The sequence below is a fragment of the Mandrillus leucophaeus genome, unplaced genomic scaffold, assembly GCF_000951045.1.
Source record: "Mandrillus leucophaeus isolate KB7577 unplaced genomic scaffold, Mleu.le_1.0 Scaffold36, whole genome shotgun sequence".
Lineage (NCBI taxonomy): Eukaryota > Metazoa > Chordata > Mammalia > Primates > Cercopithecidae > Mandrillus > Mandrillus leucophaeus.
This window is the reverse complement of record NW_012103809.1, coordinates 3,235,653-3,260,652: the sequence shown is the minus strand read 5'-3', so window position 1 is coordinate 3,260,652 and position 25,000 is coordinate 3,235,653. Positions and strand designations below refer to the sequence as shown.

Sequence of the window (25,000 nt, the reverse complement as noted above, 5' to 3'; positions counted from 1 at the left end):
CTGATTTTAGGTCTTTGAGAAATCGTCACACTGTCTTCTGCAATGGTTGAACTAATTTACACTTCTACCAACTGTGTGTAAGTATTCCTTTTTCTCCACAACTTCACCAGCACCTGTTATTTTTGATTTTTTAATAATAGCCATTCTGACTGGCGTGAGATGGTATCTCTCTGTGGTTTTGATTTGTATTTCTCTAATAATCAGTTATGTTGAGCTTTTTTTTCATATAATTGTTGACCGCATGATATTCTTTTTTGAGACGTGTCTGTTCATGTCCTTTTCCCACTTTTTAACAGGGTTGTTTGTTTTATTCTTGTAAATTTGTTTAAGTTCCTTATCGATGCTGAATATTATTCCTTTGTTAGATGCATAGTCTGCAAAATTTTTCTCCCATTCTGTAGGTTATCTGCTTACTCTGCTGATAATTTCTTTTGCTGTCCAGAAATTCTTTAGTTTAAGTACATCTCATTTGTCAATTTTTGCTTTCATTGTAATTGCTTTTGATGTCTTTGTAATTAAATCTTTGCCCATGCCTGTGTTCAGAATGATATTGCCTAGGTTATCTTTCAGGGTTTTTGTAGTTTTGGGTTTTACATTTAAGTCTTTAATCCATCTTGAGTTGATTTTTGTATACAGTGTAAGAAAGGGATCCAGTTTCAATCTTTAGGAAGTCCTAAAGATTAAATAGGAAGTCCTTTCCCCTTTGCTTGTTTTTGTCAGGTTTGTCAAAGATCAGATAGTTTTAGGTGTGTGGCCTTATTTCTGGAGTTTCTATTCTGTTCCATTTGTCTATGTGTCTGTTTTTGTACCAGTACCATGCTGTTTTGGTTACTGTAGTCCTATAATATAGTTTGAAGTTGTGTAGCATGCTGCCTCCAGCTTTGTTCTTTTTGCTTAAGATTGCTTTGGCTATTCAGGCTCTTTTTTGGTAATGTATGAATTTAAAAATTTTTTTTCTAGTTCCGTGAAGAATGTCATTGGTAGTTTAATAGGAATAGCATTGAATTTATAAATTGCTTTGGGCAGTATGACCATTTTAAGGATATATTCTTCCTATTCATGAGCATGGAATGTTTTTCCATTTGTTTGTGTCATCTCTGATTTCTTTGAGTAGTGTTTTGTAGCCCTCGTTGTAGAGATCTTTCACTTCTCTGGTTAACTGGTATTTCTAAGTATTTTATTGTGTGCATGTGTGGCAATTGTGAGTGGGATTGCATTCCTGATTCTGCTCTCAGTTTGACTGTTATTGGTATATAGGCATGCTAGTGGTTTTTGCACATTGATTTTGTATCCTGAGACTTTGCTGTAGTTGTTTTATTAGCTTAAGGAGCTTCTGGGCTGAGACCATGGGGTTTTCTAGTTATAGGATCATGTCATCTGTAAACAGGGATAGTTTGACTTCCTCTTTTCCTATTTTGATGCCCTTTATTTCTTTCTCTTGCCTGTTTGCTCTGGTCAGGACTTCCAATACTATGTTGAATAGGAGTGGTGAGAGAGGGCATCTTGGTCTCGTTCCAGTTTTCAAAGGGAATGCTTCCAGCTTTTGCCCTCGGTGTGATGTTGGCTGTAGGTTAGTCATAGATGGCTCTTATTATTTTGAGGTATATTCCTTCAATACCTAGTTTATTGAGAGTTTTTAACATGAAGGGGTGTGGAATTTTACTAAAAGCCTTTTCTGCATCTATTGAGATAATTACATAGTTTTTGTCTTTAGTTCTGTTTATGTGATGAATCACATGTTTTGATTTGTGTATGCTGAACCAATCTTGCATCCCAGGTATAAAGCCTACTTGATTTTGTTGGATAAGATTTTTGATGTGCTGCTAGATTCAGTTTTCCAATATTTTGCTGAGGAGTTTTACATCTATGTTCATCAAGAATACTGGCCTGAAGTTTTTTTGTTATTGTGCTTCTGCTAGGTTTTAGTAGCGGGATGATGCTGGACTACAGAATAAGTTAGGGGAGGATTCTCTCTTCCTCATTTTTTTAAAAAAATACCTTCAGTAGGAATGGTACCAGCTGTTCTTTGTACATCTGGTAGAACTCAGTTGTGAATCCATCTGGTCCTGGGCTTTTCTTGGTTGGTAGGCTATTTATAACTGATTGAATTTCAGAGCTTGTTATTGGTCTGGTCAGGGATTTAAATTCTTCCTGGTTCAGTCTTGGGAGTCCAGGAATTTATCTATTTCTTCTAGATTTTCTAGCTTATATGCATAGAGATGTTCATAACATTCTCTGATGGTTGTTTGTGTTTCGGTGGAGTCTGTGGTAATATCCTTCTTGTTTTGGATTGTGTTTATTTGGATTTTCTCTCTTTTATTCTTTATTAGTCTAGCTAGCATTCTAGCTATTTTATTGATGTTTTCAACCAGCGCCTGGATTCATTGATCTTTTGAATGGTTTCCTGTGTCTCAGTTTCCCTCAGTTCAGCTCTGATTTTGGTTATTTCTTGTCTTCTTTCCATTTTATTACTCTGTAATCCCCAAGCTGTTGTTCTCATCTGCATGGTCCAAGATGACTTGATGTCACATTTATGTTTCAGGCACTTGCAGAAAAGAAAAAGGCCACATACAGGTAGTTAGATATGCCGTTTCTGTTTCTATGCCTTTTGCCAGAGAGAGAGATAGATATACCATTTCTGTTTGTATACAAGCTGCAACAAGCAGCAACAAAAGAGGCGAAAAAAAGAACTCAGCAGCTAACAAACAAGCAACAAGAAGAAGGAAGAAGGCTACTATTATTATTATTATTATTATTGTTGTTGTTATTATTATTATGTGAGATGGAGTCTTGCTCTGTAGCCCAGGCTGGAGTGCAGTAGTATGAGCTCGGCTCACTGCAACATCTGCCTCCTGAGTTCAAGTGATTCTCCTGCCTCAGCCTCCCAAGTAGCTGGGATTACAGGTGCCTGCCACCTCGCCTGGCTAATTTTTGTATTTTTAGTAGAGATGGAGTTTCTCCATGTTGGTCAGGCTGGTCTTGAACTCCTAACCTCAAGTCATCTGCCCGCCTTGGCCTCCCAAAATGCTAGGATTATAGGCATGAGCCACCGTGCCTGGCCGGTTTCTATTATTAAATAAGAGAATGTATATTGGGGTCAACTAGCAGGCCCTGCCCAAAGTACGTTTTATTATTATCCTCATCCTATAGATGAGGAAATCAAGGTTGTAGCTTGGCTAAGGTAAAGCATACAATGTGTGCTATGATGAGAGATTTAAAGGAGGACTTGTTTGGTTCTGTGGTGTATGCATTTTACTCCTCTGTTGCATCTCTCTCTCTCTTTATTAGGGGTGATGTCACCTGATAAAAGGACAGGGCATTGTGTGGGAATGTCAGCATGACATCTGGTGTGGCTGCATGACGTAATCAGAAAGGAAACTCTAGAGCTTGGCCAGACATGCAAGGTCAGCAAATCCATAGACTGGGGGAGAAGATGCAGGAAAGAAGATGAATGCACAGGAACAGGAAGGGAGGGTTAGAGTCCCTTGGCATCCATTTGGCCTCTCAGTCAACTCTTGACTCCGAAGATGAACTTCTGGTATCGTCAGCCCTGGGGCAGGCACATTTTAGCTCTTTGGTTCCCTTGACAGAAATGGTCTTCTTATTGAGCTAGAGTATTTCCCAGCTAGATCCTGGAGGTAAAAATGTGTCCTTTAGCCCAAAATGGAAGATGGAGCAGCCCTTCTTTACAAATTTATATTTGGCAGAGGTATTCAGATTTCTTCAGTAAGAATTCTTATTCCCTAGGGGCTGAAAAAGACTAGGAAACCTTTGTGAAAAATCTCAAATTTTTAAGTTTTTAGATTGATATTCAGGTCGGAAGTAGAGTACTACTTGATGATTTAGCTGTTTGAAACTCAATAAAATGAGGCATGGTGAATAATTACACTTATGATATATCAGGTGTTAGAGAGAGAGAGAAAAGTGAGGTTATAAGAAGGATGCCATCTGTGTCTTAGGATGTAAGTACATGTTACAGGCAAGCACTATCTAATAGAAAGTAAAGAGAGCCACATACATAATTTTAAATTTTCTCCCTTTAGGAAGCTGAGGCTGGAGGATCACTTAAAGCCAGGAGTTTGAGATCAACCTGGGCAACAAAGTGAGACCCCATCCCCCCAAAAAAAGAAATTAGTCAGGGATGGTGGCAGGCACCTGTAATTCCAGCTACTCGGTAGGATGAGGTGGGAGGATCACTTAAGCCCAGGAAGTCAGAGGCTGCAGTGAGCTATGATCATGTCACTGCACTTCAGCCTAACCTACAGAGCAAGACCCCATCTCTAAAGTAAAAAATAAAGAAATACAATTTCTGAGAGCTACCATAACAAGATTTTTTCAAAAAGCTCAATTAATTCTAATAATGTATTTTATTTAAACCAAGATCTCTAAAATATTATCATTTCAACTTATAACCAATGTAAAACTGAAATATTTTCCCTTTTTTGTATGAAATCTTTAAAACATAGTGTGAATCATTACACTGACAGCAAACCTCAATGTGAGTTAGCCCCACTTCAAGTGCTCTATAGGCATACTGTTATAGGTTTAGTCCCTGTGTCTTAGGAAAGACTAGGCATGAAGGTAGTTATTTTCACGCGTGATCATCAGTTTGGTTTGGGAAGATGGGAGGAGCCAAATTTGTAAGCCAAAAATAAAGCAGAGAGGAAGAAACCAAAGAGAAGGAACTTTGGATGAAAAATCCAGGAATGATTTATCATCCTTACAAATCCAGCCAGTTACTGACAGAGGCAGGAGTTACACTCTCTGTATTCTGGAATATAGCCAACTTAAAAAAATTATGTGATGCATTTTTACCTTTCCCTATTCCCTTTGAGGGGACTTCTGAAAAAATTCAATTGCAAATGATACATGCAATTTTATGGTCTGTGAACAAAGAAGAATATTTGAAATACGTGCGTGTAGAAACCACTAGATATCATAGAACAGTGTTTCTTGTTAATACAATTTTTAAAAGGACATTTATATTAACTGCCAATGTGGTTACTTAGAGAAAATAGAGTAGTTACAAATTTTCCCCACAGTAATATTACAATTAGCACAAATTATCATCTGGTAAGTAAATATGAATACATTTCTTCCTTTAAGATGCTTTTTAAAGAAATGCATTGTATGTAATGGCAGAATTCCAACATGACTTTATTCAAATTCCCTCAAGGAAATGAAAAATTATTTGCCAAATAGCAATTTAAATTAGGAAGGAAATGTCTAGGAGAGGGATTTTCTAGAACCAAATCTTTATAAAAAAGATTTCAAGTTTATGATGGATTGAGTCTCCTTGTATAGTAGAAAAGTAATTAAAGTAAGGACACACTGATCTTCAGGACTAGCCAAAGTAGGCAACTACCAATTGCTGTGATTTCGAGATCATTTGGAAGGCCTTCGTATATCCTCAAATCCCACCTGGAGACTCCAATGTTAAGGCATCCTTAGAAACTTATTCATCTAAACATTCTTCAGGGAAAATGACAATGTGCAGCAGAGCTGACACTGTAAGTTGATATCAGCCTTGTTTTTTTTTTTTTGAGACAGAGTCTAGCTTCCTCTGTTGCCCAGGCTGGAGTGCAGTGGCACTATCTCAGCTCACTGCAGCCTCCACCCCACGGGTTCAAGCAATTCCCATGCTTCAGGCTCCCGAGTAGCTGGGACTACGGGTACACGTCACCACACCTGGCTAATTTTTGTATTTTCAGTAGAGATGGGGTTTCCCCATGTTGATCAGGCTGGTCTCAAACTCCTGGTGCCAGGCGGATTGCTTGGGACCAGGAGTAACAGACGTGAGCCACCATGCCCAGATAGTAATAGTCACTTTTGCAAGGTGCAAATGGAAAACAACAGAACAGAATTGAACTCTCAGTCCTTCCTTCTCACTGTGGCTGTATCCCCTCCTGGCCTGCTCTGCCTTTGCTCCCCCACTTCTGATGAAAGTCTGCCAGGCTCTGCATCACACTTTTCTTTCAATTCCCACTGGCCTTGCACTTGTAAGCAGACAATTAGCAGAAACGTTAAACACCCCATGCTGTACATTCCCAGACAAATTTGCATATATGTAATTTTTTAAAGTATGAATGCAAAGATTTATTAGAAGGATTTTTAAAAGTCATACAACTTTTTAACACTTATTTTAGGTTTGGGGGTACATGTGAACGTTTGTTACTTAGGTAAACACATGTCACAGGAGCTTGTTGTACAGATTATTTCATTACCCAGGTATTAATTCATCACCCAAGTATTAAGCCCAGTATCCAATAGTTACCTTTTCTGCTCCTCTCCCTCCTCCCACCCTCCACCCTCAAATAGACAGCGGTGTCTGTTGTTTTCTTCTTTGTGTTTGTAAGTTCTTATCATTTGGCTCCTACTCATACATGAGATCATGCAGTATTTAGTTTGCTACGGATAACAGCCTCCAGCTCCATCCATGTTCCCGCAAAAGACATGACATCATTCTTTTTTACAACTGCATAGTATTCCATGGTGTATATGAACCACATTTTCTTTATCCAGTCTGTCACTGATGGGCATTTTGGTTGATTCCATGTCTTCACTATTGTGAATAGTGCTACCATGAACTTTCACGTGCATGTGTCTTTATGGTAGAATGATTTATATTCCTCTGTGTATATGCCGAATAATGGGATTGCTGGGTCAAATGGTAGTTCTGCTTTTAGCTCTGAGGAATTGCCATACTGTTTTCCACAGGGGTTGAACTAATTTACCCGCCCACCAACAGTGCCTAAGTGTTCCCTTTTCTCCGCAACCTCACCAGCATCTGCTATTTATTTATTTATTTTTTGACTTTTTAGTAACAGCCTTTCTGACTGGCGTGGGATGGTATCTCATTGTGATTTGCATTTCTCTAATGATCAGTGATATTGAGGTTTTTTTCCTATGCCTATTGGCTGCATGAATGCTTTCTTTTCAGAAGTGTCTGTTCGTGTCCTTTGCTGGGCTGCACGTCTTCTGCTCCATCTTGCCCAGAACCAGTGTTTGTTGTGTGCACACTGCTTCCCTGATTGCACTGTCTCAGCCCATCCTCAGTGCTCACTGCCCCTCACATCCTGCCTGAAGATGATTTGCTAGATGATAACAGCATATCCGGAATTATCATAGTTGAAAAGAGATGCGTAGAGAAGCCATAACTGCTTAGGACTTTACAAAGAGAGTTGGTTTTTGTTCCTAACCTGGGTGGGGAGAAAGGGCACCTTTACTATTCCAAATGTATAATATGGTGATACTAAAAATAGAGTTAATACCTGAGTTCTATTTTTTATTTTTTATATCTATTTTTTATAGAAACAGAGTCTCACGATGTTGCCTAGGCTGGCCTCTAACTCCTGGGCTAATTCTAAATGGCAATAAAATGTAATGTGGGACAGATGTGAGAAGGGGCTATAGGAAGATTATAGATAGAAAGAAAAAGAAATAATTATAGACGTGAATAGTGGAACAGGTAAACTCATGGTAAGTTTTTTGTTTGTTTGTTTGTTTGTTTTTGTTTTTGAGACGGAGTCTTACTCTTGTCGCACAGGGTGGAGTGCAGTGACACAATCTCAGCTCACTGCAACCTCTGCCTCCTGGGTTCAAGCGATTCTCCTGCCTCAGCAGCCTAAGTAGCTGGGATTACAGGAACCCACCACCACACCTCACTAAGTTTTGTATTTTTAGTAAAGACGGGGTTTCACCATGTTGGCCAGGTTGATCTCGAACTCCTCACCTCAGGTGTTCCACCTGCCTCAGCCTCCCAAAGTGCTCGGATTACAGGCATGAGCCACCATGCCCAGCCTTATGGTGAATTTTAAAAATTGCACTTGGGAAGTTTTTCCCTTTTAATTTTTAACTTTTGTTGAGGTTATTTCAAAACTAAGTGGAAAAGAAACGAATGTGATTAATTGTGTACATTATTGCTTAAGCCTGGCATAGCTATACTTACTAAAAAAAGCATAATTGACAATATCAAGGAATACAACCCTGCTTTTCCCTCTTTTCTCCTGGGAGTTGTGCATTGCAGTTGTTTCTGTACTCTTTTGCTGGACATCACTCGGTGGCATCTTCCAAGGATGCAGACTGGCTGCTATAATGCTTGTGTGAACATGTGCCACTTAGAGCTCCTTGGTGGTAACAACAGAAACCATCTCTTACTAATTCAAGCAGAATGATTTCATGAGCTCTGAGATTCAATAGTGGAAATGGGCAAAACCCAAGATGCCTACAGGAAGTTGGAAACACAGTAACTGTCCCATAGCAGGAGCAGTCTGGTTTTGAAACAGCTCTTACCACTGTGATGAGTAAATGCCAAGTGTTCTTTCCATCCTTGCTTCACTTATCCAAAATTCTAAGTCTTAGGGGCAGAACATTTGACTCGCCATGCGTAGGCCACTTGCTTGCCTCCTGGCTCTATCACAGGATAGGAGAAGTAGGTTCTGTCAAGCCCTCCTTGGCTTCTGTAGTTGGAGAGAGGAATCTGGAGTTACTAGGACACCGAGACTGTACACAATGAAACTAGGAAATTGTGATGCCATTAGGGAGGGGAAAGGGATGCAAGACAACAATGACAAATAAGCCAAAGAAAAATCTGATAAATGTTCCTATGGTTTGTATGGCTTGGATTATTTACTGGCTGCCTCCTATTGCTAATAATGTCAGTACAACATCATTGAAAACAGAAGTGGTATATGCATGATGAGTGGGACATAATTTATTCAACGTTTTGATCAGAAGTTAGATATATAAAACATCAAAAATGCTTGATGTGTCTCTCCATTTCTTCCTCCTCATTCGTTGAAAAGCATGTTTACTGAACATTTCCTTTTTTTCAGGCACTATGCCAGGTATGAGAAATATAAAAATAAACAGAAAAGACATAAAGGATTTCTATGTTTATGAAATATATTATGTAAGCAGAGTTACCATGAAGGTAACTGCAGGCATACTTTAGAGATATTGCAGAGCTAGTCTAGACCACCACCATAACATGAATATCACAAAACAGTGACACACGTAAATGTATTGGTTTCCCAGTGCGTATAAAACTTACGTTTACACTCCACTGTAGTCTATAAAGTGTGCAGTAGCATTATGTTCAAAAATATGTATGTGTCCTAATTTAAAAAATACTTTGCTGCTAAAAATTGCAACAATCCTCTGAGCCTTCAGTGAGTCATAATCTTTGCTAGTGGGGTGTGTTGTCTAAATGTTGATGGCTGCTGACTGGTCAGTGGTGGTTGCTGAAGTTGGGGTGGCTGTGGAAATTTCTTAAAATAATACAACAATGAAGTTTGCCACAGCAATTGACTCTTCCTTTCACAAAAGATTTCTCTCTAGCATGTGATGCTGTTGGATAGCCTTTCACTCACATTAGAACTTTCAAAATTGGAGTCAGTCCTCTCAAACTCTATAGCTGCTTTGTCAACTAAGTTTATGTAATATTCTAAATCCTTTGCCATCATTTCAAACAATGTTCACAGCATCTTCACTGGGAGAAGACTCCATCTTAAAAAACCACTGTCTTTGCTCATTCACAGAAAGCAACTTCTTATCCATTCAGGTTTTATCAGGAGATTGCAGCGTTTCTGTCTATTTCAGCCTCTACTTCTAACTCTAGTTCTCTTGATATTTCTACCACATCTGCAGTTAATTCCTCCACGGAAGTCTCGAACCCCTCAAAGTTACCCATGGGGGTCAGAATCAATTTCTTCCAAACTCCTGTTAATGTTGATATTTTGACCTCCTCCCATGAATCACAAATGTTCTTAATGACAACTATAATTGTGAATCCTTTCTAGAAGGTTTTTAATTTCCTTTGCCTAGATCCAACAGAGGAATTTCTACCTATGGGATCCGTACCTTTATGAAATGTATTTCTGAAATAATAAGATTTGAAAGTCAAAACTACTCCTTGATCCGTGGACTGCAGAATGGATGTTGTGTTAGCAAGCATGAAAACAACATTCATCTCCTTGTGCTTCTCCATCAGGAGCTCTTGGGGACCAGGTGCACTGTCAATGAGAAGTAATATTTTGAAAAAAAATCTCTTTTTCTGAGCAGTGGTCTCAACAGTGTGCTTAATATATTCAGTAAAACAAGCTGTTAACAGATGTGCTGTCATCCAGGCTTTCTTGTTCCATTTATGGAGCACAGGCAGATGTAGTATAATTCCTAAGGGCCCTAAGATTTTCAGAATGGTACATAGTATTGGCTTCAGCTTAAAGTGATCAGCTGCATTAGCCCCTAAGAAGTGAGTCCAACTGTTCTTTGAAGCTTTGAAGACAGGCACTGACTTCTCTCTAGCTGTGAAAGTTCTCGATGGCATCTTCTTCCAACAGAAGGTGATTTCATCTGCATGGAAAATCTATTCTTTCACACAGCCACCTTCATCAATGATCTTAGCTAGATCTTCTGGATAACTTGCTGCAGCTTCTGCATCAGCACTTACTGCTTCACCTTGCCCTTTTCTGTTATGGAAATGGCTTCTTTCTTGAAACCTCACCAGCCAACCTCTTCTAGCTTCATTTTTTTCTTCTGCAGTTTTCTTACCTCTCCCAGCCTTCACAGAATTGAAGAAAGCTAGGGTCTTGCTCTGGGTTAGGCTTTGGTTTAAGGGAATATTGTGGCTGATTCCATCTTCTATCCACACCACTAGAACTTTCTCCATATTAGCAAGGCTCTTTTGCTTTCTTATAATTCATGTGCTCACTGGAGTAGCACTTTTAATTTCTGTAAAGAGCTTTTCCTTTGCATTTGCAATGAGGAGGTTGGGTAGGTACAAGAAGTCTAGCTTTCCGTCTGTCTCACCTTTCGACATGCCTTCCTCACTAAGTTTAATCATTTCTAGCTTTTGAATAAAGTGACAGATGTATGACTCTTTTTTTCACTTGAACACGTAGAGGCCACTGTAGGGTTATTCATTGGTTTAGTTTCTATATTGTGTTTCAGGGAATAGGGGGCCTGAGTAGAGGGAGAAACATAGGGGATAAAGAGAATAGCTGGTCAGTGGAGCAGTCAGAACACACACATTTATCTATTAAGCTTGCTGCCTTATATGGGCATGGTTTATGGTGCCACAAAACAGTTATAACAGTAATGTCAACTATCACTGATCACAGATCACTGTAACAGACAACGTAATGAAAAAGTTTGAAATATTGAGAGAATTACCAAAATGTGACACAGAGACATGAAGTGAGCACATACTGTTGGAACAATGGCATTGATAGAGTTGCTTCATGCACGTTGCCAAAAGCCTTCAATTTGTGAAAAACACGTTATCTGCAAAGCACAATAAAGTGAAGAGCAATCAAACAAGATGTTCCTGTGTTTAGATTACAGTTGATCTGGCTGAGCGCGGTGGCTCACGCCTGTAATCCCAACGCTTTGGGAGGCCAAGGTGGTTGGATCACCTGAGGTCAGGAGTTTGAGACCAGCCTGGCCAACATGACGAAACCCCATCTCTACTAAAAATACAAAAATTAGCCAGGCGTGGTGGTGCATGCCTGAAATCCCAGCTACTCGGTAGGCTGAGGCAGGACAATTGCTTGAACCCGGGAGGCAGACATTGCAGTGAGCTGAGATTGCGCCACTCTACTCCAGCCTGGGCGACAGAGAGAGACTCCATCTCAAAAAAAAAAAAAAAAAAAAAAAATTACAGTTGATCAAGATTCATCTGGCACTCTCAAACACATAATATGTGCTCATATACAATTTTGACATCTATTTTATAAATACTTTTTCTTTCATTCAATGAATAAAAGAATGAATTTGTAGATATATGGCCAAAACAAAAGCGTGTGTGTGTGTGTGTGTGTGTATGTGTGTGTGTGTGTGTGTGTATAGACATACCATAATAGTATAATTGGGATTCCAGTTCAGTTAAGTTAAGCCATGTTCAGTTTAGGACTGAGCACATCTGAGGATTTGTGGATTAAAGGGGCCTAAAATGAACACAGGCTTGCAATGAAAAATCTGAGACAGAAATTTAGATTTTCTGATACATCAATGATGTGGTCAATATCTTAGCACTTGGACCCCAAAAATGCTGTCTTTTTTAAACTTAGTTCCCTTTAAATATTGGGTGAAATTAAAAAGAAATACTTTTTGTCAATTAGAATAAGAAGCTGTACTATATTAATGAAATTTCATATTAAATTCAACTTCACTAAGCTGTCTTTTGTCACCATTCGACTAGTTCATTTGTTGCATTTCATTTTAAGAAAGACTAAGATGCCTCCTGGGAAGAGACTAATTTTAAGGAAAAAGACAGTCAGGCACACAAGCTTGATCTCATGCCAATATCTCAGGACCAGAGAGGAAAGGTAATTTTGATTACAGTACAATGTTTGCCAATTGTATTGTCCTGTGGTCTAATCCTCAGGCATTTATTCTGGGGAGTTAGTGGGAGGGGCTTGGAGTAAAAACTGAGATCTCCATCAGTTGTAGGGGGCCTCTGTGTAACATGGAGGAGCAGCATGTGGTGGGTAGGAGCTGGGAGATGACATATACTGGACCCCTTCACTTAGCATTGCTGATAGAACATCGGATGGACAGAGGTGTGAGTGCAAGGTTTGATCAGAACCAGGAAGATACTGGAGAGAATGTGGCATGGCCTGCAATGGGCACCAGCAAGAATCAGTGTTAGAGGCGACAGTAGTCAATGGAGGTGACCCCAGCAGCAGCTCTGGCACTGACAGGAAGTGTTATCCATGTGGCTTTGTGGACTGGAGGTGCCACCAGTTGTTTCATGATGGATGTGGAGACGCTGGTGGTTTGTAGAGCATGGTGGTCAGCATAGAATCCTTGACAGCAGGCAGCAATGCTGAAGGCTGAGAGTAGGGAAGGAAAATGGCAGACATTCCAGAAATGTGGAGAGGAATGAGTTCTGAGCATGTGTGATCTCAGGACTTAGATCCTTCTGGAAGAGATGAGAGGTAGTTAGAATAAAGGATAGGGATCCATAGTGGTTGTGCCTGAGGTGGAGAAATCCTGGGTTAGGGTAATAACTGTGACCCTAAATTTACCTTGAGACCACTATGGCCATTAGAAATACACATGTACAAAAATTTGTAATAGAAATAACATAAGCACTTGTGTTAAGTGCATAATTCAAATTGTCTGAGCAAATATGTGATGAGAATTGTTTTTCCCAGTAGTGCACGTAGCCTAGATTATTTTAGAAGTGATATTGTATAAAACTGTTTACATTTTTTTCATTTATAGCTGTTTTTCCCTTAAGATGGAAAACAAGTGCTAAATAAAATTTATAGACCATTTACAAAATAGTTTTTTTTTTTTGCTTTGAGACATTTAAACAATTATTAAGAAAAAGAAAATATATAGGAAAATCATTTTCTTTAGGTTTATTGAACTGACCTGGATTTGTGTCTTCAGAAACCATTGGGATCCTAAGTGGTTTCAATCTCTTTCATTGATTTGGAAGGCTAAAAATAAATCCTCAGGAAAGCACCCTTTTTACTGAAATACAGAAATATTTTATATAGATATTAGATGTATAAAATATTTGGTCAGTTTATAAAAATAAATTTGTTTCCTTTCCTGTCTTTTTTTGGTTTAAAAAACAACAACAACAACAAAAACAAGCAAATGAAAAAATGGAACAGCAGAGTTCCAGGACGGTGCTTGTCCAGCTGGAGAAGGAGCATTTTAATCAAACATTTGAGTTTTAGAAATGTCAGCAGAATAAGAAAAAACTTATTTATTTATTTATTTTTTCTCAGGGGAACTGCCTACCCCCAAGTAATCAGACAGATTTGCCCAGGAAATTAGCAGAATATCTGTTTGTGTTGTCCTTTTCTGTTTCTGTTAATGCTGAAATTGATGCCAGTGGTGACACTTAACTAACTCTTAAGCATAGTTAGTTTTACATTGTCGCTTCGAATCCATGTTAATGAAACCTCCAGTGTATGATTTTGCAAACAATGTTTTATAAAATCTGCCATAGGTCATTGAAGAAACAATCTTTGTAAGAATTATTTTAACTTCCAAAGACATTACTATTCCAGCTCATTGATGACAGATGGATTCATACATTTAAAGCAGTGGGTTTCTATGTCATTCAAATTTATATACCTTTAAAATAAAAATGTGAGCACAAGAATCTATATGATAGTAAAAAGGATGCTTGAGAATCTTAGACTCATAGAAACTGTAAAACTAGAGATGATATAGGTGATTTTTTTAGAGGTCCAATGACTTTCTTAATATAAACATAGCTATGTAGGGAAAAAAAAAAAACCTGGGAAAGACTTCAGTTTTCCAATATATTAGTGATGCAGTCAGTGTCTAAGCAATTGGTCAGATTACCAAATTGTACCTACTTCTGCTTAAATATTACATAAAAATTTCAAAAGGACTTCTTTTTTTTTTGCTACTAGAATATGAAGTTTCACTATATCAATTAATTTCCATATCCATTTCAAACTTCATTTGGTCACCATTTTAGCTGGAATTCAATAGTTCCATTCTTATTTCTATTTTATGTTTTTGAGACAGAGTCTTCCTCTGTCACCCAGGCTGGAGTACAGTGGCACTGTCTCGGCTCACTACAAGCTCCACTTCTCAGGTTCAAGTCATTCTCCTGTCTCAGCCTCCCGGGTAGCTGGGACTACAGGCATGCACCATGATGCCCAGCTAATTTTTGTATTTTTAGTAGAGATGGAGTTTTGCCATGTTGGCCAGGCTGGTCTTGAACTCCTGACATCAGTTAATACACCCTCCTCGGCCTCCCAAAGTGAATAGTTGCAATTTTAGTATGACAAAAATTTTACTGGAAAAATTTCTCATGACTTTAGTATTTTATGCTTTCGGCATATGTTTTCTGTGCTTGGTATTTTATGCTTTTAGCATAATTTAGATTAGTCTTTAATCTCCAAATAATTTCATTTAGAGTTTCTTTTGGACACTTTTTGTTTGCTGTCAAAAACAATTTAGTAGGAAATAAGCTTTCTTGGACCTTCAGCAAGTTGCTTTAAAAATTTAAATCAAGTTAAAAAAATTAACAAGAAAATAAGCTTTCCATACCTTTTATCAGAATAATTGACCAAAAACCCAATATAAAAAGCAAAAAGAAACACGGGAAGTCCTGAATCCTTTGCTTCATGAGATAGATTTTGTCTATAAATTACAAAGTTTTTAAGAAAAAAGATTATTTTGATTAAACTAAACCCAAAAGCCCATTATATTGATTGTTTCATATCGAAGTATGTTTCAGTGTGCTGAAAGACACTATTACCGGAATGAGCCCTTAAATGCAATACATACATATAAGTAATCTTAGATCCACGAGGAGCATGAATTGTTAAATGAATGAAGGCAAAATTGAAAAGATTGGAAGGGTGATTGATGTCTAAGATCAGGTACTTCATAATCTGAAAGGCAACTTTCCAAACTCTACTCATTAACTTATTTACATGTAAGCTAATGTTGTCAAGCTTCAAACTCGCAGGAAAGAAACCCTACTTTGATATGACTTTTGAGGAACTTTTAAATATGAGAAAAAACAATATACTTATACTTAACCTTTGAATTACCACAATTACTTACGTACTGGTAGCATCTTCCTGTTTAGAAGTTAAGGACGTGCTTCAGCTCCTTGAGGATTCTAGGTCCAGTGAGTGCATGATGCATGAATGCCTTGCGGGTACCGTGGGATAAAGTCCAGCAGCAGTTAGCCACTCCACAGCACTCTGGTGGTTTGCAAGTTAAAGTGCCTCATAATTTACCATGAAGGAGGGCTTTGGGGAAGAAAGAATATGGATCAATTGATTAGAATTTGTTAGCAAACTTCAACTGTTATCCTATTCAGATTTTCAAATCACCGATATATCAAATACCCACAAGATTTGGGAAGGAAGTAAAAACAAAAAGTTTAGAAAGTTAATTTGTCCAACATGGTACCAGTTCTTGAATATTCTGTTAGCAACTGACCAATTTTCACATATTAGCCTTTCTATAAAGAAGAAGAAGATGACCAGATACAGTGGCGCATACCTGTAATCCCAGCACCTTGGGAGGCTGAGGTGAGAGGATCACTTGAGTCCAGGAGTTTGAGACGAGCCTGGGCAACATGGCAAGATTTCCCCCTCTACGAAGAATAAAAAAGTTAACTGGGCATGTTGGTGCACGACTGTAGTCCCAGCTACTTAGGTGGCTGAGGTGAAGGGATCCCTTGAGCCCAGGAGTGTGAGGCTCAAGGATGTAGTGAGCTATGATGGTGGCACTGCATTCAAACCTGGGTGACAGAATGCGACTCTGTCTCAAAAATTAAAAAAAGGAAAGAAAAATGGTATAGATTTTTCTTCTATCTCTGACTCTGTTTTTAATTATGTTGTTACTCATGTGCCTTTCAGTTTGGGTTTCTGAATAAGATTAATAATCTTGATCATCACCTATATATTCCTATGAAAGTCTAGTATTAATTAATTAATTATTGACTGTTATCTGGAGCTTTGTAATAGGTTTTGATTTGTTACTTATCATTATATCTTCAAAGTGGCTATGGTTGGTATTTAGAAAAGTTAATGATTCTTTATGATTATATGGTTGTTTACCAAGATATTATTCAAATAACATCTCCTCTGTCCTGAAAGATTTTAAGTCAAATCTCTTGTTTTCATGGCATGAAATCACATTGTCGTTCTATGTGTATGCAACATAGGATTTTTTCAATAACTTTGGCACATATTTTCCTTATTTTTCCCCAGTTATGCTTTGGCCAAGATTTCTAGGAGAATGTTATATAATCAGATTCATGATGGATATCCAGGTCACAGTTCATATTTTGGTCATTGGTTTTTTATTTGTTTGGTTGTTTTGTGTTGGTGTGTTTGATATTCAATACAGTGAAGACTTAGTTTAAGATAACTGTTTTTTTGGTTGTTTTTTGGTTGTTGTTTTGTTTTGATATTTAAGGGTTAGTTATCTTAAACGAAGTCTTCATTGTACTAATTTTTTTGAGACTGGATAAAGAAAATGTACATGTATACCATGGAATGCTGTGCAGCCACAAAAAGGAATGGGATCATGTCCTTTGCAGGGACAAGGATGAAACTGGAAGCCATGATTTTCAGCAAACTAATGCAGAAACAGATAACCAAACACTGCATGTTCTCACTCATAAGTGGGAGGTGAACAATGAGAACATATGGACACAGGGAGGGGAACATCACACACCAAGGCCTGTTGAGGGCGGGGTAAGGGAAGGGAGAGCATCAGGACAAACAGCTAATGCATGCGGGGCTTAAAACCTAGGTGATTGGTTGATAAGTGCAGCAAACCACTATGACACACACATATCTATGTGACAAACGTGCACATTCTGGACATGTATCCTGGAACTTAAAGTTTAAAAAAAAAAAGAGAGCTTTTTTGTTGTTGTTGTTGTTGCTTTGTTTTGATATTTAGTACATGAAGACTTAGTTTAGGATAACTATTTTTTATCATTCAGAAATATTCTTGTATTTTTAGTTGCCTTTTATTTACAAAATAGTTTTGTAAATCAACTTTATAAAAATAGTATTTGGATTTTAGTATGGTACAGTGTGTTTAGGTTTGACATTGTCCCTATTCCCCTATATTCTAGTGCAGTCCCCTGATTTCTAAACTTATGTTTTTGTATTTATGCAGACTTTCTGGCCCCATGGACATTTTAGCTGGAGATACTTGTATTGGATTTTCAAAGTGGGAAAAAATATGATGTTTTCCCAAATTTATTTATAAAGTTCATAGGAATCAAACTTAATTTTATTTTTCCCGGCTTTATGCCTTTAAAAAGAATGCTGTCAGGAGAATGTCCTCTGTGGTAAAATTTTGGTGCATGGTTGTAATCATAAAATACGAATTGTTTAGTTATTTAGTTTATAGTATATTACAGAAAACACAGTTATCGGCAAGGAAAAGCTGAGCTGAAGCAGGTGGATTTACAGGAAAAGAACAAGAATGGGGCCAAAAAAAACAAAACAAAAAACTCCTGAGAAACACACAAATGCATTAGGGTTTTCTTCCTCTCTAGCTAATGTAGCTGATTTGAAAGGAAGTGATTGCTTCGTTGAGTCAAGACACTTCGATGATTGTTACTAACCTTCCTCTGGTGGGCAATTTCATTCTCACTCTTATAGCCCCCAAGGAACTGCATGGATGCACACTAGAGGGTTTCCTGACCAAAGTTCATGTACAGTGTAATTTAAGTAAAAGCTCTGATTATGTTCTGTGCTGCTCTGAGTTAAATGATAGGAAAACCTGATATGTGTGGAAGGGCAGAAGGCAAGTGTGTGTGTTTTCCTCTCCTAGTTCAATAAAAGATAGCACGAGAAATGAATTAACTAATGCGATTCTAGACATTAAGCAGCTAATACTAGGAAGTTGGAAGCAAAAATAGAGTATCAAGAATATTGAGAAGACTAATTTACTGATTTATTCGTTTATATATCACATCTGTTTGCTTCAATGTAGAACCATACTTCAACATATATATGTGTATACACACACACATGGGATTGGCATATATTCATCTGAATATTACAAGGAGTTAAATATCAGCCATATTAAAATCTGTCGTTTTGGTATTGCTAAATGCCCTACTTTGAATTTCTCAGTGGGTCTGTTAATTTTCCTGTGAGATGATTTTAGATATATCCAAAAGCATACTCTGAATGATTAGGACACTTTAGGAATTGATTCTATTAGCTATCTACCTTCTGGTAATATACACCATATCCTTAAAACCATCCTACTTCATTAAATCCTGACTCCACCCAATGAAAGGCGGCAAAAGGAGCTACTGTTATGATGGAGTCCATTGTTTCTAAATTTATAACAGGTTCCGTGGGTTTACTCTTCTAAATTCTACCTGCTGTGTTTAAATTATAGGTTTATTAAGACAAGGAATAGCAATAGAAAGAAACAATCATTTTAATATTTGAGAGTGTGTTTTTATTTGATTCATAGGCTGACTTATGTTATGCAAGCAATTAGAAGGATAGCTTATTAAAATAATAATAAATACATTATAGCTTTACTTTCTCAATTGTCTTGAAAGCATAGTGACTTAATCCTAAGTGGCACCCTTTGTTTGACACAAAGGTGGAAGCAAGAGATGCAGCTCCCACCCCTTCCTGGGGGTCTGACCATCCTTACCTGGCACTTTTTTCTCATCACTTTTCACTATCTAATAAACTATAAAATATACATATTTATTGTGCTTATTCTTCCACTCACAGAATGTAAGGTCTGTGAGGAGAGAGATTTTTGGGTATTTCATTTTACTGCTATAGTCCCATAATGAGCACTCAGTGAGTATTGGTTGAATGAATGAATGAATATGAAACATTGGAAGGTGACACTGTACAAGAGTGCACTAGGAATTTCAGCAAAATCATTAGTTAACGTTGATTCTGGGGCTAGTGAAGAAGTTTGGGTTCCATTATTCACTTTATTAAATTGTAGCTTTAGGAGGTCAAGAAAAATTGAGGAACACCTACCAACAAATTGTACTTTCCATGACTTTATGACCTGGAGTCTTTTCTCCTTTGCCCAGATGTCAAAAATTTCTTTCCCCTGTATTTCTGACTGGCTAATTCCTAATCACCTTTCCAAAAACTTATTTCCAGTAGCCATTTCTCCAAGAAGTCTTCTTTGACACCCCCAATATGGGGTAGATGCTTCTCTGATATTCTCGACCAGAATTCCATTCTTTAAATCATACCAGATTGTATATGTTAGCTTCCTTCTTCTCCCCTGCTCTGAGGGCAGGGGTCATAGTTTTCCTGTTGTTGTTGTTGTTGTTGTGTTTGTTTTTTAAATTCAGACAGTGCTCAGTTCCTAGAAGGCACTCAATTAAAAATAAAAGTGTAGGGGTAGGTGGTGATGATGGGGAGGAGAGATGGGATGGGGGAATAGAGAAAAAATATGAATAAAAGGTGATGAAAGGTTAATTAATCAAGAGAGAACATCTAGGCAATGAAAGGATTAGGGTATTACAATAGGTTTCCAAGAGAAGTTTATTTAACTAAGGAATTCAGGTCATATTATAAGACAGGTAATATTCTAGGCACTGAGGGTGCTGCAGTGAGCTAAGAGATAATGTCTTTGCATTCACAGAGGTTATATTTTAGTGGGGAAGACAGACAATAGTTGAGTATAAACTATATTTGTAAAACAATGCTTAACAGAATGTAAAATTAAAATAAAATGCATTTAAATTATAAAAAGACATAAATTCTAGATATGTATTACAATATAGAACTTGGGGATGTTTAAAGGATTTCAGAACTAAGAGTGTCAAAGCTGTCTCTTTGCTCAAGTGACCTCAGAATTCTTTCCTTGTAAAATGCTGTACGTGGGATCCCAGAATGGGAAACGCAAAATGAATCCCTCCAGTATTGGCACTTGTAACCTAACACATGTACGTCAACCCACATGAAACACAGAAGGAACAATCTGTGTAGACCTTAAGGGGCCCTGTTTCCAGTTGTGTGTGGAGGCATCGAGCTCTGAAGGGAAATGGTGGTCTGAAGGCTCCCAGGGTGCAAGCCTCATTCATGTGCAGCTGGACAAGACCCCAACATCTCCACTGACAACAGGGATGCAAATGGTTTGAGAACCTAAAAACTAAATACACTACTCCAGACTTTTGGTTAAACATAACTTAACTTTTTTCACCCTCCAAGGTTTTGATTATCTTGGTAATATTTACTTGTCAGTTATAGAAGACAAATAATTTGAGTTTTGTATTGGATTGGAGAACCTTCCAGACTATGGGTACCAGTAGTTGATTGACAATATAAGGACTATGCTACCATCCTTCTGCTAATATAGGTGAATTATTTTACCAGCATATGAAAGGGCATAGTTAGAGTATCACAGTGCTTTGTGGTAGAGAAAAACAAAACAAAACAAAACAATTACAGTGAATGAGGAAGAATGGTGTTATTGCAGTACATAAGACTTTGATTACATACCACCAAGATTCCTATCAGCCTAGTAGTTGTTGACAGATAAAGTAACAAAAATGAAACTCATTTATTCTTTCCCTATTGAGACCTCAAGGTAAAGCAGATTTTCAGTTTTTGTACTTAACTGCGAACTGCGTTGATAGAACAGAGACCGACACAAAAATGTGTCAGTCCAGAAATAGAAATTAAACCTAGGTTCATATCAAAATTTCATTTAGCCTTGGAAAAGGAGCTGCCATTTGGATTACTTTTGATCCTAAGACAAATATACTAAAGAATATCACAGTATACCTGTTATGTATTAATCCTTCCCTGCGAACCATACTTTCAAAGTTGTTGTTTTCATTCTACAAGGCTTTATTTCTTTTGCAATGTTTGAGGCAACTTGAATTATCATCAGAGTAGCGTTCATTTTGCTAGCCACAGACATATACATTTCAGTCTGCAGGAAGTATGAAACTAGATTTGGAAAATTAATAGCAGACCCTTTCCTCTATTACAAAGTTATACCTCATGCTACGGTTTGATCATGAAGATAAGGACAGAGTAAGTGGGAGACGTGATGTGAGAAATTTTGGTTAGCGGTGTTGAGATTGTTGATGTGTGTGGGATAAATTTATGGCTAAATCATTTGTATCTTCCCTTCATGTTACTGAAGTTGACATAAGAAAGATCTATAAGCCAGCCTCTCCCTCCCTCCCTCCCTCCCTCCCTCCCTTCCTTCCTTCCTTCCTTCCTTCCTTCCTTCCTTCCTTCCTTCCTTCCTTCCTTTCTTTTCTCCCTCCCTCTCTCCCTTTCTTTCTCTCTCTCTTTCTTTTCACCTAACTAGCAACATGTACATTCTGCTGTAGTTTTTCATAATTAAGATAGTACTAAATGGCCTGTGGAATTCTAGACACAACACCATGATACACTTAGTGAAATATAAGTAAGTAAATATAATCATCAGTGAGTTCTACACATCATTATAATCCAACTACTTCCATTTCATGAGTATATCCCAAAATAGTTTGGCTTAAGATTTTTATTATTATTCTAAAGTCTACATTTGATAATTTTCTCATTAACTTTTTAGCAACAGAAAGATAGCATGAACTTGTTTCTTGAATTACCTTTCTGACCTTTTGCAAGATGATAATTACAAAAAAGGGAGGCCTGGAAGACTTGTAAAAAAATTAAGCTTATAAAAGAGCTAAAATGGTCCTTCTTTGCTGGTGTCGATTTCAAAATTAACATTTTGGTTCATGTGCTTCTAATAATCACTGACCCTTACCTCGTGTACTTTCCACAGGAAATGAATACGGCAGAAATTACTTTGACCCACTGATGGATGAGGAAATAAACCCAAGGCAGTGTGCGATGGAGGTCAGCAGAGAAGGTGAGCTAGAATTAAGTATGTAATTTTTGTGTCAGAATATTCTTTTCCATTCATGAAAATGAGGTGACAAAGATCACCCATGCAGTTCCATTTAGATTTTGCAGCTTACAATTTAAATGATAAGTTTTAACCACTAACAACATGATGGGCAGCGAAGGTAATTTTTCATCAAGGACAGTGGGCTGGTCAGATGGAAGAAACAGCGATGTGCTTTCATCTGATGCTACTGTGAACAGTTTGATGCCATCATAAGGCCCATGTATGTGTCTGAGGAGCATCATCACCTTCAAATGCATCTCTGCTTTTTGAGTTTAAAATGAGCATTCTTCAACAAACTGCATCTAGCATGTGAGATTCCCATATCCTGTGATGACTGAAGTTCTTTCCTTGAATTCATGGTACCACCACCTCCCTTTTGAGAATTATGAAGGGGAAGTGATATGATAGCAATTTCCTCTTCTATAACCTCGAATACTAGTTGTGGTTGTAAAATAATAATTCAGAATTGCTCCTTAAGTGCATAGTATTATACATATTTTATAGTTTACAAAACAGCGTTTTTATAAAGGTTATTGATGTGATATTGACAATGACAAATGTTACTTAGAATCAGCTGCAGTCTAGATCATATCCCACCAGTGGGTGCCAGTCATTGAGTCTGCACTTTTTCATAAAACACTAGGGTAAATTCTCACAAAAAGGACTCAAGCATAGTGCAAAGATTATTTTACAAAGTAGCTCTCGATAACCTATTTTTAAATGATGCAGAATCCACAGATATTATCAAAAGACCTATGTGCAAGATAAGACAAGGACTTAGTCTCAGAGTCAGTTTTCACTGGTAGCTCAAAAGCCAGGGTGGATGTGAGGCTGGAAAAGTTCGACCTTCTATATACCCAAACACACTTGGGGAGAAAGAGACAATTCTAGTGATTTCTGGGGAGGGGTGTTGATTGAATTACCATTGAAGTCTGTTTAAATTTCTTAGGAATCACAATATATAGTTATATTTGGTGGAATGTTTGTAATGCGAGGACTCCCTAATTTGGGAAAGGTAACTTAATAAGTTGTGTTCAATGAATAAGGAATGGTTCTAACTACAGACAGGTAAGTTTTATAAAACATTGCTGGTCACCTTTTCCCTTCCCTAGTCAGTTACTATTGTCTGACTCCCGCAGCTAACATGGGGTACCCCGTTTCAGAGCAGGAAGCTCTTTCTGTGTATTTACCTGTAGCCAGATCCGTGCTGGTGTGTGCTGTGGGAGGTGGGGGCTGGCCCTCTTACCAGCTGCGGGTTCCACCTTTCTAATGAGCCTCCTTTCTAATGAACTCCTTCGCAATTGTTTTTTATTTCCTCCACTTCCTTCTAATTGCCTTCCCACTTTTTCTTCTCCTCTGCTTTCATTTTTCCCTTCATTTCTTCCTCAGCATTTTTTTCCTCTTCTTTCTGAAGTTCCTTCTTCACTACAAGATACGTTTTATATATATTGGAAAGAGATTTTAGATTTTTTTTTGAGACAGCGTCTCACTCCCTTTACCCAGGATGGAGTGCAGTGGCATGATCACGGCTTTCTGCTGCCTCAACTTCCTGGGCTCGGGTGATTGTCCCACTTCAGCCTCCTGAGTAGCTGGGGCTACAGATGTGCACCACTACGCCCAGCTAATTTTGTCTCTTTTTAAATTGAGATGGAGTTTCACCATGTTGCCCAGGCTGATCTCAAACTCCTGGGCTCAAGCAATCCACCTATCTCGGCCTCTTGAAGTGCAGGGATTACAGGGGGTAGGCCACCATACCTGGCCTTTAGATTTCTTTTTCTCTCAAAATAGGTAAGGATTTATGTATCTTCATTTCATCTATCTAGGCTCTTTGTTACACATGCTATGGCTTAGGAACTCATGGTTGAAAAATAGGTTTTCTCCATTCTCCTAGATCTTCTGTAAGTTATGTTTTGTTACCCTGGAACCCTGTGTATTCATATGATATAAATGAGATGCACTGGGCCAAATGTGACTGGTAAAAGATCAGTCTGCTATATATTTCTACCACCTTCTAGGGTGTTTCCACGAACCAAAGGATCACTCCTAATAGCTAAGCTCTACTCTGTTTATGGTATCAAGAAAAGAAAATATAATGAAAACTCCATGAGGAAGGAGTTCTATGCATCTTATTCATTGGATGCTGTATATCCAGCACTTAGTGTCTCACACATAATATGTATGTGATACATATTTGTCCAAAACCCAGTGAATAATGTAGAGTCCTGCACTTTCATATTAACCCATAAACTTCGTGTGACCAGATACTAGATCTGTCAAGATTAGTCTGATATGCATGATACAGTAAGCTCCATTTTCTAACATTCCATTATCAAAGATAACAAGTTCACATCGGATATTTGAAAACACAGGCTGGGTGCGGTGGCTTACGTCTGTAATCCCAGCACTTTGGGAGGCCGAGGTGGGCGGATCACGCGAGGTCAGGAGATCGAGACCATGCTGGCCAACATTGTGAAACTTCTTCTCTACTAAAATACACAAAATTAGCCAGGCGTGGTGGCGCGTGTCTGTAATCTCAGCTACATGGGAGGCTGAGGCAGGAGAATCGCTTGAACCCGGGCGGCAGATGTTGCAGTGAGCCGAGATC

The 25,000-nt window shown here is 38.1% G+C and overlaps 1 protein-coding gene across 1 annotated transcript in view; it reads left to right on the top strand.

Moving 5' to 3' along the window:
• Positions 1-25,000, top strand: part of LOC105546482 — a 659,409-nt gene that overhangs the window by 316,119 nt on the left and 318,290 nt on the right. Inside the window, exon 6 of the mRNA XM_011989689.1 lies at positions 22,270-22,356. Coding sequence (XP_011845079.1) covers positions 22,270-22,356 — 87 coding nt within the window. The remainder of the gene's footprint in view (positions 1-22,269; positions 22,357-25,000) is intronic.